At 44.9% G+C, this 16,276-nt stretch overlaps 1 protein-coding gene across 1 annotated transcript in view; it reads right to left on the reverse strand.

Moving 5' to 3' along the window:
* Positions 1-10,796: 10,796 nt before the first annotated feature.
* fto (FTO alpha-ketoglutarate dependent dioxygenase) overlaps positions 10,797-16,276 on the reverse strand; it is a 121,482-nt gene continuing 116,002 nt past the window's right edge. Inside the window, exons 9-10 of the mRNA XM_029426502.1 lie at positions 12,961-13,101; positions 10,797-12,290 (exon numbers count right to left, since the gene is read on the reverse strand). Of these exons, the coding sequence (XP_029282362.1) occupies positions 12,284-12,290; positions 12,961-13,101 (148 nt within the window). The 3' untranslated portion in view covers positions 10,797-12,283. The remainder of the gene's footprint in view (positions 12,291-12,960; positions 13,102-16,276) is intronic.

Consider the following 16,276-nt stretch of genomic DNA (forward strand, 5'->3'; position numbering starts at 1 on the left):
TATGAAGTCAAAGCTCTGCGGCAACAAGCTATCCACTCTGACACAACTTAAAGCGCTTATATCCAAGCTGAATATTTCATCTCTCCATCGCTACTTTCCAGTCCTTTTCAAGGTAGGAAGCGAGGGGAGCGGGCAAGAGCATAGACAGAAAGATAGGACACTGCAGGTGATGCAACCCAGTCTGTAACCCAGTCAAAGTAAACAGGTGGGGCTGGCAAAGCAAGAGGAGGGAGGGAGGGAGGGAGGGAGGGAGGGAGGGAGAGCGTACAGGCCTCTTCAAGGTCAGAAGAAGGAGAAGCTTGGTATTCTCTCTCTTTGTCTTGTCTTGAGATTGCGCCGGCTCATTCTTTCGTCTCTTGCTCTTTCCCCTATCTCTCCCCTTTCCCCAGCTCAACCATCTCGGAAACTAAACCTAAGCACCTTTTATGTGCTGAGTGAAAAATAAATAAAAGCTTAGGGCGAGAGTAAAAAAAAAAGGCGCCTCTGAAAACAAAACGTTGTTGGGCACAGATTTGACAAAATCCAGGGAATCTTTCCATCTTTTGAAAGGAGTCTGTTATGAAGCCAGGATACAGAGCAGAGAGCCCCAGCTCACTGAAAATGTAAATGCACACTAGGCAGGCAGAGAGCAGTCTCCTTCTATCTTTCTCTCACTCCACCTCCTCCTCCTCCTCCTCCTCCTCCTCCTCCTCCTCCTCCTCCTCCACTTTGCTTTCTTTCATTTTGATCTGTCTATCCATGGTCTGTGTGTGAGAGGAGAGGCGGCTGGCAGGTGGCTGTGTGCAAAGGTATTGAGGCCTATGAAATATTTACCAAAGCAATAATGACTCCCTGGACAGTGGAGGAAGACGGCGAGGTGAGGAGAGGGGGGAGGGGGGGGGGGAGGGGGGGTAAGAAGAGAGTAAAGAGTGCCTGTCTTCTTTTTTGTCAGAAGCAAGGATGAGCGAAGATGAAAGAAGCAGACCTGAGACTCTCAAACTTTAGTTGTTCTCTGAATGAAGAATAAAGATTAGTGCTTAAAATTTCAAAGTGCAGACGGCAGCGATAACTAAATAAACTGCATTGTTGATATTTATCCCTTTTTATGTCCGTTGACAAAAAAGAAAAACCCACAACGAAATAAAATACAAGCCCCTGCAGCACTCTGCTCCTCAACATACATCTGATGAGCCAACGTGCTTCTGTGACTTGGGTTGAAGTTGCATCATCTATAGATCGAGACACATGAGACAAAGAAATGTGTAAAGGAAATTAGAAGACGCGTGAACACACACTCATGTGCACACACACATAAACTCTCCTTGTAATATTACCCTTTTCCAGGACCGTTGGAGAGTAAAACTTCTAGGACTGGTGCCCCCGTGGCGAGTCTTTAATGCATGGGCCTCTTCTTGTTTGCAGACAGGCCTCAGCACCACACTGTGGGCCAGTTTGATCCGGACAGCCAGCAGAGCCCGCTTCAGATGAGACAGGGGAAGGAAACTCCACTGCGGTGCTTCTGTTTTCCCTTCATAGCACTACCAGGATGCTGGGGTGGCTCAGAACAACAGTGAGCTCTCTAACCCAAGACTCTGGGTTAAGGATGGAAGGAAGGTCTGCCTCAGTGTGGCGGAGGTAGGGGGTCCGTTTGGATGTGTCTACAATGGGAGTGAGCCGCCGATAGAGAGCAAGGGTTGGGACAAACAAACATGAACCTTTGCTCTGTTTGACTCAGTGTGAGACCGCCACAGATGGGAGGACACATATGAGTACTTTAAGTTGTAAATGTTTACTTAAGTAGAGATTTACTCAAGTTTGAGTGTTCAAAACTTAGACAAAATAGTAGTTTGCTAAAAAATCAACCGTATTTGTATGTGGGAGACATTTTACAGCAGTGCAGTGGTGAGCACTTGCATGTCCAGTTGTCCAAGCAGTTAAACCATTAATCCTTGCAGCAATATTAATTATGATCTGCCCTCTGAGCTACAAACACCAATCAGCACTAAAAGTCCGATAATCAGCTCTTGCACCGTCACTTTGAGTAGTTGTTACTGGCATCTTACCACCACTTTCCTGCAGCGCACTGACTTAGCGGGGAGCGCCACTGCATGTAAGCATGGAAGATTTATGTCAAGCTGCGGGTATGTGTCCAAAACATGACACTCCCTGTGTACTCCCCGAAGCGAGAGGCTACACTTCCTGATCAGCAAGCCTGACACACTGGACAGCTGACCTTTGACCCCTCATTTCACCTGAGTCGCACAGCGACCCCTCAACCCATTCTCTGGCTCCTGCAGGGTCGCCGGGGTCACAGTTGACACAGCAGTACTGTGTTATGCTGAGCTATGAGAGCCTCCACACAACAGCACCACGCCTTCACTCAGTCACACCAAATGGACTCTACGGCCGTGAATGTGAATGTGTGACGGCTTCTTTTTTCGTCTTCTTCTAAATCTTCCTCAAATAATAATAGTTCTTATTCTTATGATGATGTTAATGATGATTGTTCTTTGGTGTATGAGTCAGTGTGTGCAACAAGCTGTTCTCGCCGTCACATTAAGGATTTCCTTCAATGCAAATATTGATTTTCTTTCTTCCACCACATACTGTATGTATATTAATGCCAACATTAATTTCTCCCTATGTAGATATTGCAAAACTAAGAGGAATGGGCGGAGGGAGATGGATAGAAAAGATTAAGGGCCTTTTAGAACAAATGCGTCATCGGGGCCATTCCAAACAAGCCCATCTGTATGATCCATAATTGATCAGCGTGACGGAGTGTATGGCGGCAGCGCTTGTGGGCCACAACTGACAAACGACTGGACACGACCTTAAGAGCTGACCTACACACAACTGGGAAAAGAACGTGGACGAAAGCCTCGGAGAAAAATCTATGCAGCTGAAGTGAAACCACATTTCGTCTGATGAGCGATGTTAAACAACAACTGGACCGGCGGGCAATTACAATGATTGGAGTGCTGTGCCTTGTGAGAGCCATCGAGACAGAGACAGAGTTAGTGGAGAGGTAGAGTATCCCCACCTTCTCCCTCCTCCATTGGCCATAGAGGCCTGGCGCTCATTAGCATGCATGCTTTTACGGGCCTGGCCAAAGCAGTCAATGCTCTCCACTTTATTTATTAGTAAATAGAGACAGATGGCGATGAGGAGGTGGTATCGACTACCCATAGCCTTTTAAACAAGAATCAATGACAGGGGTGGAGCACTGAGATGGGGGGCATTAACTCGCTAATATAGCCTTAAGAAATGAGCAAGGCTTGTATGTGAGGCTGGATCCTCCCGGTCTACAGATCCTGTACAGTATACAGCTTCTTGTTTGTTTGACATGTCAGGAGGAAAAGATGACTTTACCGGTGACTTACAGGACCTGACAGCCGTCGACATATTTATAAGCGGATGCAATACACCTTCAATCCCATTGATTAGCCGCGCAGTCGTATTGTGGGTTTTATTTTAGTGGCAGAAAAGCTTTAGAACGTAGCAGAGCTTGGCCGAGCGGGAGCTTGGATCGTGGATCGAAGCGGGCATGTGTTGTGGTTGTATGTGACAAGGTTAGAGGGTCTTGTAGCCGTCAGATTGACTGATGCACATACACACACACACACACACACACACACACACACGCACACACACTATTGCAGTTTTATGAGGGAGTCAGGACATCAGGCAGACACTGCGGATGTCCACATTTACATTAACAGCATGTACAGTTTAAATTCATCCCACTAGTGGGTATTGATTGTGGGCGTGTTGCTGCAGTAAATGTATCAGTGTTTTAAGGAACGGAGTGAGAAAGTGTAGAAAAAGGACAGAATAAGAAGTAATGGAGGGATGGTAATGTGAGAGGTAAAGGGAGAGTGAGACAGAGACATGGGGAAGAATACGGATGATGGATAGATAGATGATAGATGGATAGATGGATAGATGGATAGATGGATAGATGGATAGATGGATAGATGGATAGATGGATAGATGGATAGATGGATGGATAGATAGATGGATATAGATAGATGGATGGATAGATAGATAGAGATAAATAGACAGAGGTGTGAAGCACACAGAGATCATGTTTCGTCCCTGACGTGCTCGTTGTAGAGCTGATGTCAGAGGTCATCTCCATCATCTATATTAATAAGTCTTTATCATCTCCCAGCACTGTCTAGCAGCACGCAGCAGATACAATCCAACACAGAACAACTCACCCTGCCCAATAACCCCGCAGCCCCCTGCACAGGGACCGGCTGGGCTGCAGTGAGCCAGCGCCTTACACCACCCACCGCCAAGGCAATTAAGAGTTTAACCTGGATGCAGCCCGGGGAATCCAGAGAGAGACTGCAGTCAAATAGAGCAAGACTCTGCAGAAAGAGAGGCAGGAGGGAGAGAGAGAGAGAGAGAGAGAGAGAGAGAGAGAGAGAGGAGAGAGAGAGAGAGAGAGAGAGAGAGAGAGAGAGAGAGAGAGAGAGAGAGAGAGAGAGAGAGAGAGAGTCAGGTGAGGGATGCACAGGGAGGAGAAGGGAAGGGAAGAGGAAGATGCTGCAAAAAAGCAAAGAATGGAAGGAGAGTGACAGGAGAGCAGGGGACAAGAAGGAAGGAAACATGTCTGAGTACATAAATAGACTGAAGAATGGCAGCGGCTGGTGGAGGCAGAGAGTGAATCTCAGCACAGTGTACACAGCCGTCTCCTCCATGAGAAGAAGGTCACCAGCTCTCTCTGAGGACTCCCTTAAATAAAGTCCCCTAACCTGCACTTCTCTGGGCAAACAACCTCCTCTGCTCTTTATTAACTAAATATGAGGGGACTTTGACCGGGGGGACAAAAATTCAATATTTTTCCCCCACCAAATATTTAAACCAAGCAAATAACAGACAAATAAATAGATCTCCTCTGCCATGGGAGAGGAGGCCAGTCGGTCCCCTGGATGTAATTTGACGGCCCACTTACTTGGAGGGCTCGAGCCCAGTGCTACTCAGACACTCATTTGAAGAGCTGTCAATCAAGGGGCAGCAGAGTTGGCGTTGGGGATATGTATATATGTGTGTGTGCGTGTGCGTGTGCGTGTGTGTGTTTGTGAGGTTTGGCCAGCAATTCATCCTCAAGGTTGGAGCAGATAAGGTGAGCGTCTCTCCTGATAAATACATCACACCTTCCTGCTCTCCTGACTACCTCTTTTAAACCCCTCCGCCCTCCTCATATCCATCCCTTACCGCTTCTACCCTGCCCGTCAAATCACTTAATATTAAACATTTTATCTGCTCCATCTCCTGGTGATGCATAAGCACAGGCGGCGCTGTAGGCGTAGAAAGATGTGGTTGCTTATTTCCTGCTAATCCTGCACAACTGATTAAAACGTCTGCGTCGAGGCCTCGGTGCTTCTAACTCGAGTTTGAACACCTTCTGTTTAACTTCCTTTTCTGTTGTAAGATTCTTTCTCTTTTGTTCCACAACACTTTTTCTTTGTTTTATCTTGATCTCGCAATTCTTTTGACATCAGGCACATCTAAGAATTAGTCTCTGTGTTTGTTCTTTTGTCCATTTCTTACATCCAATACATCAAAGACATTGAGACAAACACACGCTCGACACCAGCACACTGCTTTATCCATTATCACCTCAAGGTGGAATGCATCACTTGTGGGGTATTTACTGCCGCTTTGTTCCCTTTCTCATCTTGTAAAAGCAAAAGAAACTGTCCTATCCAGAAAAACAAGCATTGGTCGTTTGTGCAAACAACTTAAAATGACTTACGTCAGGGGTGTCAAACATGCGGGATGACTTTGCAAAGTGTAAGAATGAGTTATTTTGAACATAAAGTAAAATATTGTTCCAGATACCCGTGACGAAATGTTTTGTGCCTTTGTAGATACACTGATCTGTAAGTTGTAACACACATGTGTAAATTATAAACTAATACTATGTTGCGAACCATGGCACGAAAATACTCAAGATCCAAAATACACGACTCAACAAAGTGTCTGACATTCAAACAAAAAGATCTTTTAATACAAAGTTTACCCGTTAACAATAAACATACACTCGACTAGATCAACAAGACGAACTGGCACAAGACGAGGGGAGACAGGACTATTTATACATGAGGTAAGGGGACACAGGTGACAACAATCAGGGGCGGGGCAGACGATCACAGAAGCGGGAAAACACACAAAGGCAGGAAGTTAAGTGACCTGGAACGAGAGGGAAAGGTGAGTTTCAAAACAAAACAGGAAGTGCAAAGACGACACTAGACAAGAGCGACGGTAACTTAACATAACGTGACCTGAGAGACTAAACTATAACATAAATACATGACATAACATTAAATAATCTGACGGGACATGACATACTATTGTTGAAATTGCACCTTTTTTCTTAAGTTCATAATGTTTTGTAAAAAGATCAAATTTGAACATTTTCAAAATGAACTTTTTTGCACTAAAATGAAGGGAAAAATGTGGAGTTGTGGTTATTTACAGGTTATTATGCTCTGATCAAATTGTGCTGCATGTGGCCCCTGAACTAAAATGAGTTTGACCCCCCTGACCTACGTTAACGGTCAGTGCCAAAGCAGGAAATAGGAACTTTGTGTAACGTTACAGGGATTAAAGTTGAGAAGGTCATACAACAAAGTGTCTGACTTCCAAACATGACAGTCACACTATTTTACCTGCTTAAACTAAAGTACCTGTAATGATCAGTTTAACTTAGTTCATACTGGTTCAGCTCTTTCCACAAGTCGTGGTGTCTCACAAGGTGCGTGACTTCTTCTTCTCCTCCTTCTCCTCTTGTTCTGTCTTTCTAAAATCAAGTGATGCTAACCTAAGCCTTTTCTCCCTCCTGCTGCGAAGGATGTGTGTGTGTGTGTGTGTGTGTGTGTGTGTGTGTGTGTGTGTGTGTGTGTGTGTGTGTGTGTGTGTGTGTGTGAGGGGGGGGGCAAGAGGCTGGAGATATCAAAAAATCCTTTCATCCATTTTAGATGAGATGCAGATGACTCAATTATGCTTGGCCTGACATCAAGACCACTTGGCGGAGAAGCTGCTAACGCTGGAGAACGATCCATTTAATCCCACTGATATGAATGGCAGGGCGCTAACAGGGCTTGCAACGGTAAGAGAGTGAGACAGGTGCGAGCGGAGATGCATCATCGCCACTCTGGAAAAACAGTGCTTAGCGAGTGTGAAGGTTGGGAAGATGAGGGGGGGGGGGGGGGTGAGGCCTTTGTAACAGAAGAGAGACTGTAGAGAAGAGAACATAATGGAAGGGACGTACAGTTGAACATTACATAACAAGGCTCTTATGTGGTGCCCTGAAGCAATTCAGATTATTTCTGCTGTCACATCAAATGCCAACAGACACATTTGGCTGTATTTTTTGTTTATGGCAATTAGGATAATGTAAGAAAATGATTTAATGATCTATATTTATGTCAAAATGCTACGAATGTGACTTTCTCAGGGTACGCATTTTGATTGGACTTTAACTGAAGATGGAACATTTTCACCAGAAGTGGGCAAAAATGGGTCAGCCACTTTATATTGGAAATGAGAGAGGGAGAGATAAAAAGAGCGAGGTCCTGCAGGACGCACGATATCAGGGCCGCTGGTCACTAGAGCCGGGGCCACAGCGACGACCCACAAACATGCTCTACATTTGATCAGACAGCTGTTTGATCTGCGAGGCCTCTCTCCCACAAGACCCCCTCTGCACTCTTCATGAAGACACAAACACTCATCATGCCATACCCTCTACTCATCAAGGCTGCTCAGCTGCCAGGCTTCCTGACAGCATCAACATCAGCATCACTTCACTTCCACACTAATACTAAGTGAACTGAGGGCAGTGAGCATGTCAGTGGAGATCAGTCTGCTAACAGAGAGGACAGTTGGTCTGCAAGAAGAGAGGCTTCATGTTTCCTCCGTTGCTCTCGCTCAGAGGGAGTTGTATTCTGCACAGTGTAGAGCCCCTTAATGCAAATTGGTTATTTGTGCTATATATATAAAATGTGATTGATTGATATTTTAGAAATCTAGCTAGAATAGTCAGCAGCTACAGGGACTCTGGGTTTAGTGCAGCAAAAGCCTGAGTAGAGGAGCGTTAGTATATTGCACTAATAATTTATATCTGAGCTCATTTTGAGCAACATGCATAACAAAAAATATTGGAAGATTTTAATATTTTATACATCAGAGTTTTAACTGCTGTTATTGGACCTTGATCTTTCAAAATTACATTTAATTTAATGAATAAATCTAACTCTAACAAGGATTAACACTTCTACTACGACAGCAGAAAGCAAAGTGATAAAGTTACTATTCAAAAAACATGATTAAAATATGATTTGTATATTAAGTCAGATTGGAGGAACATACTTAAGCGCTAAATAAAAATGCTTTCTTTACGCCGTTCAGAAGCGTCACGTCTGTGTGACCTTTAGTGTCGGAGCAGTCGCTGCAAACGCTGCCTTATATTTCCACAGAATTGAACCTCCTGCCTGTTTATGACCTTTAGTGCAATTAACAGTTGCAAAACATTAGGGCTGGTGTTACTTCACATGTAGTCAATCAAATCAGTGTTCTGTAAGTGCTGAGTGGTGTTTGTCTGTGTTGGTGACAAATGAGTGTGGCCCGTCCCACTGCTGACAGCCGGCCCAGAGCTGCGATGCTATCTTCAGCTCTGCTTCTACAATTACTACTACCTCTCTGGCCCCAGGGCCTCCAGCACAAGCCTGCACTCTGGAACCTGGGACACACACACACACACACACATTGAGATTCTTTACACACATCTATTCCTTTGTAACAAACAGGCTCACAGAGAACTTTACACATGTATTTCTTCTCGTATATATGAAACCCAACATACTGTAGCGTGTATTGTACAAACACAGAAGAATGCACCGAGCCTCGTCTGAAAAACAAGTAGTTTATTTAATCTTAACATTATATTACGATCAGATTTCCTCCGTTCTAAACATACATGAATTGTCCGTCACTGAAATTGAAAGTCATTAATATAACATAACATAATACATCTGTTGTGTTTCTTCACCCTTCTTTACAAATTGGAATTTCAGATCCATTTCCTGATTGTATTAAACTGCACTACAATCAATCCTGGCCTTATAGCCACACACCACAACATTTGACTGGGATATGACCCCAAACTGATACCTTTCCCCACCACACACCTGGTTATTTTATCTCTCCCTGCACCTATTGTTGGCCTAATTGAGGGTGGCTTGGCTGGTTGGCTGGCGGCTGACCCCAGTCAGAACAATGCATACCTGTGGCTCTCACCAGCACTGTGTAATTGTCTCTTTAAGTGGGGCCCTTTTCCAGTCCGCCCCTCGAGGGGAGAGCGCTCCAAACTCATCCATCACTCAGTCACTCAGCCACCACAGGAAGTGGCTAACACAGGCGACCTCTGGGATGGCGGTCCACTGTTGGTAGGGTTGTAGAGTTGAGGATTTGGAGACACATACAGAAAATTAGCCATCACTTCATCACTGGGACTGACATCACTCAATCTATCAACCCATCAATCAATCTGTCAAAGATGCTGTTTGCTCTGCTAATCCAGCTGGTTCCTTTGAAGTTAAGAAAACACAGAAAGCTGGATGCAAAGGCTTCCTTGTTGAGTATAGAGCAGATGCACGTAGCCTATGCTTTAAGTTTTGCCTTTAATGTCCACAGGGTGTTTTGCTTCCATGCATCACCAGCTTTGCCTCTAGATGTTAACGTGACTAAAAGTCCTTAGGGACAGCAGCGCTTGGATCCAAATGCTAACATTAGCATGCTAACATGTGCTAAGTAGCACCCAAATTAAAATGCTGATCTTGTGGAGCTAAATTAAAAGTTAAAGGATCACAAAGTTATTACATTTTGTCCTGTGGGGGACAGGAATGTGGGTACCAAATATTATGACAATATTTCCTATGGTTCTCAAACCAAGGAAGGAAATCATCAAAATCCTGATGAGTCATCCTCTGGGGACCATGAACGTCAGTCAGCCGACCAACCAACGGCTGAAAATACAAACACCAACACATTCTATGAAAGCCTTTAAATAAGGCATCACTGTTGATGATCACCATCTCTGGTCTACATGACAGCGCTGACTGATTTGAGATGGTTGCATTCAAACTAGATTTTAATTGGATGAAAGTAGATCTGTATGTAAATCCTGTCGTACTGCTTTGACAGGGTGTGGAAGGAAAGCAGCATCATGATACTCGCGGGCCAATAGGTTCCAACATTTATTTGCTTTTGTTTTAACCTCCCTGGAAAACCAAATATTGTTTCCCTCTTGGGAAATTAGGACACAGATGCATTTATATTTAGAAGTTCAAGACACATTCCAGTGTCTGACGCTGGCACTGTAAATTGTAAATTGTCAATAAACTTGACCCTTTGAGGCATTTAGGGCGACTTCATTAAAACATTAGGAATAATTCATGGCTCTACTGTGCGTGTAAACACTGTTGGACCTTGGTCTGGTGTGGATATACGGGAACTAATTGTGCTGCCCGTGAGCTACACAAGTAAATAATCTTTGTGCATCGTCTCCTCTTTATCTCGACGAAGACTTCAGAGCGCAGTAACTCACCTTCACCACAGTGCTCGTCTAAGTTTAAGATCAGTCAGACTATATTAGGAGAAATACAACCAACCAATCAACACACACACACACACACACACACACACACGAAGAAACCTGTGTACCTGTCATACGTGTGTTATCGAGCATGAACACAAAAACAATAATGGACAAACGCACACAGAGAACAGAGGGACGCAGGTCGTTGGATAAACACACTTTTTTATTTATTTACTGCCATTCCTATTGCTTCAGAGAGACGAGCTGTGGCGCGGGGAGCACAGAGTGATTCAAACAAGTCGACGCTACTGCCGATCTACAAACAAATCTCTCTGACAACAACAAACAAGAGAGACGCAGCGAAAGAAGAAGCGAGAACAGCGTTTGGCAACCATTAACATCTTGGAAAACACTTCAGAAGTAAAAAAAAAAAGGAGTGCATTCTGCATTTTTAATAGTAAACAGAATCTCTACTTCATCATGAACTAGATAGAGAAAGGGAATCAAACGACGAGGGCTGCTACACTGCTTTGACGTCGGCCCCCTTTTCCACCCTTCTTAGCTGTTTTGAAAGTGGATTTTGTCAGAAGTGCCGGATCTCTCTCTCTCTCCCTCTCTCTCTCTCTCTCTCTCTCTCTCTCTCTCTCTCTCATGGCCCGCAGCATTACAGGGGAACGTGGTGCTCTACACACTTTAAGAGTAATTAAAAGCGATTGAACAGCTGTAATTATGAGAAACGGCGGTTGTGTTCCGGGTCATTCCATCAGTGCTGCCTTTCATCAGAGCAGAGGCAGAGGGGCCCCGCTGCTACTCTCTGTTTCTCCATATGCATATCTTCAAGAACAAACAACTGGCAGGCTGCCTACAGGCGCACACACACACTATCACATTCATACACACTCGCCTTCATGTAGACACGTGGGAGAGTGAGCGTGCACAAACACACAGGCCGACGACTCGTCACATGTATGTTCATCACATGGCTAAATGCACACGTACAAACACACACACACACACACCTCCATATGGCACACACAAGCACACTGTAAACACTGAACAACGCATTCTTCATGTTCTCTATTGGGTCACATTCAGAACTTTCTTCAAATAATCTTTCTTTGGTCTCTTCAGGCTCATTCCATTTCTGAACACAAGAAAAGGGGGTTACACAAGTGAAGAATGCAATGTGTTAACCCTTCTATACTGTATTATAACAGAAAAGAAATAGAAAACATATAAGTACTTTACTCAGACTACTGAGCGGCATGAAGCATGTACTGGTTACATGAGAGTAAGTAACAGAATACACGGAAATAATAAATAGTAACACGATGTATGCCGACACTGAAATACAGGCTCCACTTATGTTACGTTAGACCGCTGTGACTCTAGCTTGTCGCTAAGCTTGCGTTGTTAGCATGTTACTGAAGCACTATTCTGGTTCTATAGAGCTGGTCTGGAGTCAGTCCAGCCAACTGAAGCTGCCGGGGTCAGCTGGGGTAGTGGAGGGGGGAGGGGGGAGGAAGGGGGAAATGTGGATGAACCAATCATAAGGAAATCAATCTGGGTGGGATCACAAACAAAGGTGTCGTCAGTGGTCTGTCCCCTCAGCTGATGCGGGGGTGGGAGGGGGGGCATTCCCGAAAAGCTGGTGGGTTTTTTCTCGTCTTCCTCACGTCATCGATCCATCCTTCACATCCTGTTGGAGAAAGAAAACAAATGAGCAATGGGGAAAATGTATTTACGACTATCTTAATATAGATATAAGAAATATAGTTATGCGGCTTCAAAGGCTCGCTACGTGACAACAAGTGTTTGGAAGCTTTGGCCTCGGGATACAAACAGTATTATGATTGACCAATAGGAAGCCGCTGCAAATACCAACACGGCTGAATTATCTGCTCTCAGAGTCTGTGACAGCTTTAGCTGAGCAGTGTGTATGTAAAGAATGTGTGACGGCAGGTGTGTGTGTGTCCCGTGCATCTCTGCATGAAGTCGTCAAGGCCGGGACAACATTATTTGGAGACTTTGAGGAGCTCCCAAAGCTGTAGTAGTGATATTGAAATAAATAGGTTGTTGTCATTCACAATAATTGATGTATTTGTCATATTTCTTTTGGGGCTCCGCAATCGACTATCTACAAACTATACTATCTACACGATGTATGTGACTCTTCCACTCTTGAATCCTGCATTGGACTGTAAATAATCACGTTAAAAACATCATTCAATAATAGCAAAAGGACAATTATGGGTAGGTAATAAATAAACAAGTTGCCACCTGTGAGAGAGAGTGTATGCTGCATGAGCTATGTATGTATACAACGCGTACATAAGCACATTTCCACACTTCAACATCCCTGGGCCCACCTCCAGAGCAGTGACTCCACTCTGTTGATGATGTCAGCCAGATCAAAGGGCAGCGGCATGCTGGGGTCATCCACACCCCAGAAGGGCCGGTCCACTGGGGCCTCCTCAGGGGGTAATGTCTGGGCCAGACTTGAGTGGCACCTGAGGCGACAGGACACAGGAAACAAGCGCACCCATTAAATCCTCCCACCCATCAAAACCAACTGGTAGACACTCATCAGCATTAGGAGATCTCAGCTCTCAGTAATTCTATCTTTTTATTTTTAGATGTGGACACTAGTGTCCTCGTCACATTTGGGAACAACCGATATACAAAGTCAAATCCACATGAAGCAAATATATATAAAAAAATACTAAAATCCTGAAGAGTTGAGTTTCTTCTATGACTTGCAACAGAATACTCCGTTGGACACGAGTGCCGGCTGACAACAGAGGGATTGTAGGTGAAGATAAACAGAAATCTTTCTGTATTGACTGATGGGGGGTTTTAAAGGGGTCAGTTCCAGAAATGTCAAGTTGTTAAGTCAAGATGTGTGTGTGTGTGTGTGTTAACTCGTCCCTGAACACACAGTGGTTAATGTGTGTATGTCCAGGAGGCAGTGTGTGTTTCCTCTTTTTTTTTTTTACGAGTCCTCATAACACTGGACACAATTAGAAGCTCCAGGACACAGAGGGAGGGTGTTTGTCTGTGAGCACAAAGGACATATTTCAATTTCTTGATTGAAATGCTTCACTTACACATCGTTAATGATTTTTTAAACTATTGACCTTTATGAGACTTGTACATTTTAAACCTTCAAGCCAAGTGAGCTCAATGGAGCTGAGAGATAAAGTGATGAGTCATGAAAAGTGTTTCCAAAGCCGGCAACAGTATCAAGCTGATGAGAAAGCGTGATATCATGTGTCATAATTAATGCCCCATTCATCTTACACACAGCAGGATGCTTTCACAGGAACATCACTCTCTGCTGCTGCAATCCTGACACAGCCGTGAGAAATCCTGCCTTTTCATGTCACTGCGTGATTTTCATAATGATTAATAATCTGAGGTTAGTTGTAATTTCTACAGTGTTTGGAACCCCCCCCCACAGACCTTAGCCACATCTTTTGTCAGACCAGTGTAAATATTTACTGCGGTGACTTGGTGCTGCTCTCCGCTGTCATTGTAAATCTGCCCTCCCTCTGCCTCTTGACAGATGAAAGTGAACTCTGACCTGGAGGTGCAAGAGGGAGAGGAGGAGGATGGCATTTGTGTGTGTGTGTGTCTGTGTGTGTGTGTGTGTGTGTTTGTGTGGTGGCCTAAGATTTCCTTCTAGAGCCACAAGGCCAGATATACTCCCCACTCATCATGCCAGGGTCTGTCGTATCATATCCCTTTACCTCACCCACACCCTAAAAAACCTCAAACAACCCCCCCACACATACACACGACCACCACCACCTTGTGGCCAGCGACTACAGAAGGGGATGAAGAGGACACGGGGAGCCGAAGAGAAGGGTATGAAGGCCGGTTATGGATGGGATGAGGGGATGTTAAAGTTGTCAGGGGACAGCCGGGAGCTGCCACAATTTGTGGTTATATATTTTCACCGGAGCCACTTAATGTTCCACTGGCTCTCGGCCTAAGTGCTGCATTTTGGTGCGGTTAGCCCTTTAAAGAGCTGCTGCATTACGGTGGTGAGGAGCAGCATTAACATCCACTGTTCCAATATATCTTCTGCGCTCTGGATCAGGGCCTGATAATAGCATCTGTTAACATGCACTAAGTACCATTATGTAGCACATCACTTCATAAATAATACGATTAGGCGACCTTGGGGCTTTGCGACGAGCCGTGTGTTTAAATGTTCTCATCATTTATTTAGGGTGCGAATTAAAGGAAGCGCCACTTCAGAGAAGGAGGAGGAGGAGGAGGAGGACATGGCTGGCATACATATATACAGAGTTTGCAAGAGAGAGAGTGCAAACTGACCCAGACAGCACACACTTACACACACTGTGTGGTTCTGCTGACATCAGCTTGAGGACACCACAGGCCAAGGGAAGCCAGGCCTTTGATTTGGTCTTAGTATTCATGCAGTAGAGCTATGAGAGAAAACACTCTGCTCTTTTCTGCTGGCCTGACTCACTCTGAAAGGCTACATACGGTGAAAACCCGAGCAGCCACCTTCAACAGAGCTGCTGCGTTTATCTGACAAGGGATCTTGCAACATTAGCTTGCAAATCGAAGGCTCCTGGGTTACCGGGAGATATAAAAGATATCAAGACTGGAAGACTATCAAAGATAATATAGTGGAGGTAATTCAGCACACACTTTTACACAATTTACCACTGTTCGCAGAGTACCGTCCCTTGACTGCTAAAATGGAACCAAACAAAAAGTCAATATCAAGCGAGGTGCCTTAAGCTCTCCAGGGCTCTCGCTAGAAATTCAGTGTAAGCCACAGTGGCGTACAAACAAGGCTCACCAATAGACTTTCCCATGGCAGAACAGCCCACCTTAAAGTTAAGGTCAAAGACAAAGAGGTTTGCGTGGGGGGGGGGGAGGCAGCGAATGTGTGTTTGTGAGTCCAGGCTGTTCCAATGGATTAACCCCAGACAGATATGGGCCTAACTATCCCATCTGGCGCTCGGTCAAGAGAGATTGGCAACACAATCACTCATTTCAATTTGCCCTGAAACCTTATAGCCTGGCAGGCCCCCGCTCAAATGGTATGCTAATGTGAAAGGTATCTAGGATTCTATCGCCTCTATTCCACAGAGGCCTTTCCCTCCATTCAGCACAGTGCACTTGAACTGCAGCTGGGGCGGGAGCTCCGTGGCCCTCGCTGCAATAAGGGCCGGAGACCCCTTTGCGCTCAAACTAACCACTTTAGCTAAAGTGAGTGTTAATTATGGACAGGCAAAGCAGTCAATAAAAGGTTAATGCAAAAGTCAAAGGATAAATTCCTTTAAGCATTGCATCATTCCACCATCTCCGAGACCAACACACTGCTCGCAGGTCTCCTAATCAATACGTTTTACTGTAATGCGCTCCCCATTGATTTCTGCCGCCCCTGCTCCACAGTCCAGGCTCCATCACTTGGTTAAAGAAAGGAAAGGAAAGGAGAGGAAGAGGGGGGGGGGGAGAGAGAGAGAGTGAGAGAGAGAGAGAAACGAGTAAATAAAATGATTAACCTCGGTTTCACTTTGTTGTTTCACTCTTACTCTCCCCCTGAAAGGCTTGTTAGAAGAGTGCAGAGTGGTCCGCTATCATCATTGCCATCAGCACCATCACAACCATCACTATCATCAGCATCATCAGCACACTCAATCT

This window comes from Cottoperca gobio, chromosome 3, assembly GCF_900634415.1.
Source record: "Cottoperca gobio chromosome 3, fCotGob3.1, whole genome shotgun sequence".
Classification (NCBI taxonomy): Eukaryota; Metazoa; Chordata; class Actinopteri; order Perciformes; family Bovichtidae; genus Cottoperca; species Cottoperca gobio.